The 652-nt window shown below is 41.9% G+C and overlaps 1 protein-coding gene across 1 annotated transcript; it reads right to left on the minus strand.

Moving 5' to 3' along the window:
- On the minus strand, positions 1-646 carry LOC110413332 (xyloglucan 6-xylosyltransferase 2). Its single transcript, XM_021424101.2, has one exon. The coding sequence runs from the start codon at positions 597-599 to the stop codon at positions 90-92; it is 510 nt and encodes a 169-aa protein (XP_021279776.2). The 5' UTR covers positions 600-646; the 3' UTR covers positions 1-89.
- Positions 647-652: the final 6 nt, after the last annotated feature.

Genomic DNA, 652 nt, shown 5'->3' on the forward strand with positions numbered 1-652 from the left:
TAAACCATAAAATTCCCACTGCATACACAACATTTGAACATTGTAACTTATCATTTAGCAGCATAAGATCATATAGACAGCCTATATCATCAAGAAGAGGATATCTTAACCGCTTTAAAAGCTGGATGAAGCAGTCCAAGTTCATCTTTCACCTCAAGCGGATTACCAGTCTCGTTTCGAACTCTCTTAACCCTTCTACTAGCCAAAGACTTATGAGTAAACCCATAAATCTGAAGAATCTGATTATCCCCAAAATTGAATGCTCTATCCATCTGCTTCAAGCACCTCTCAACTGGGTAATCCCCGAACTTCCCACAAGGCTTACATCCCACAAAGTGAGTCACCAATGGCCACCGATGATCACCTAAACCTGGATGATAATTCTCAATCATCTCCTCATACCTATCAACCAAAATTCCCCAATAACCATGCAAATAATAAGCACTCTCCAAATAAACCTTATCACCCCACTTCTCCCTTTGAGTAGCCAACAAGTAAACCATAGCAGACTGATCATCCGCTTCGAAAACCGGTCGATCCTTAAGTTCCCGAGTCAAAACCTTCCCGGCTTCTTCCCTAATCTTCCCTTTAGGACCCATAGGAGCCCAAGCATCAAGAATATCAAGTGCCCATTGCCCATTCCTCAACAAAA

Source organism: Theobroma umbraticum, unplaced genomic scaffold (genome assembly GCF_002168275.2).
Source record: "Theobroma umbraticum cultivar Fairchild unplaced genomic scaffold, ASM216827v3 scaffold_4.1, whole genome shotgun sequence".
Lineage (NCBI taxonomy): Eukaryota > Viridiplantae > Streptophyta > Magnoliopsida > Malvales > Malvaceae > Theobroma > Theobroma umbraticum.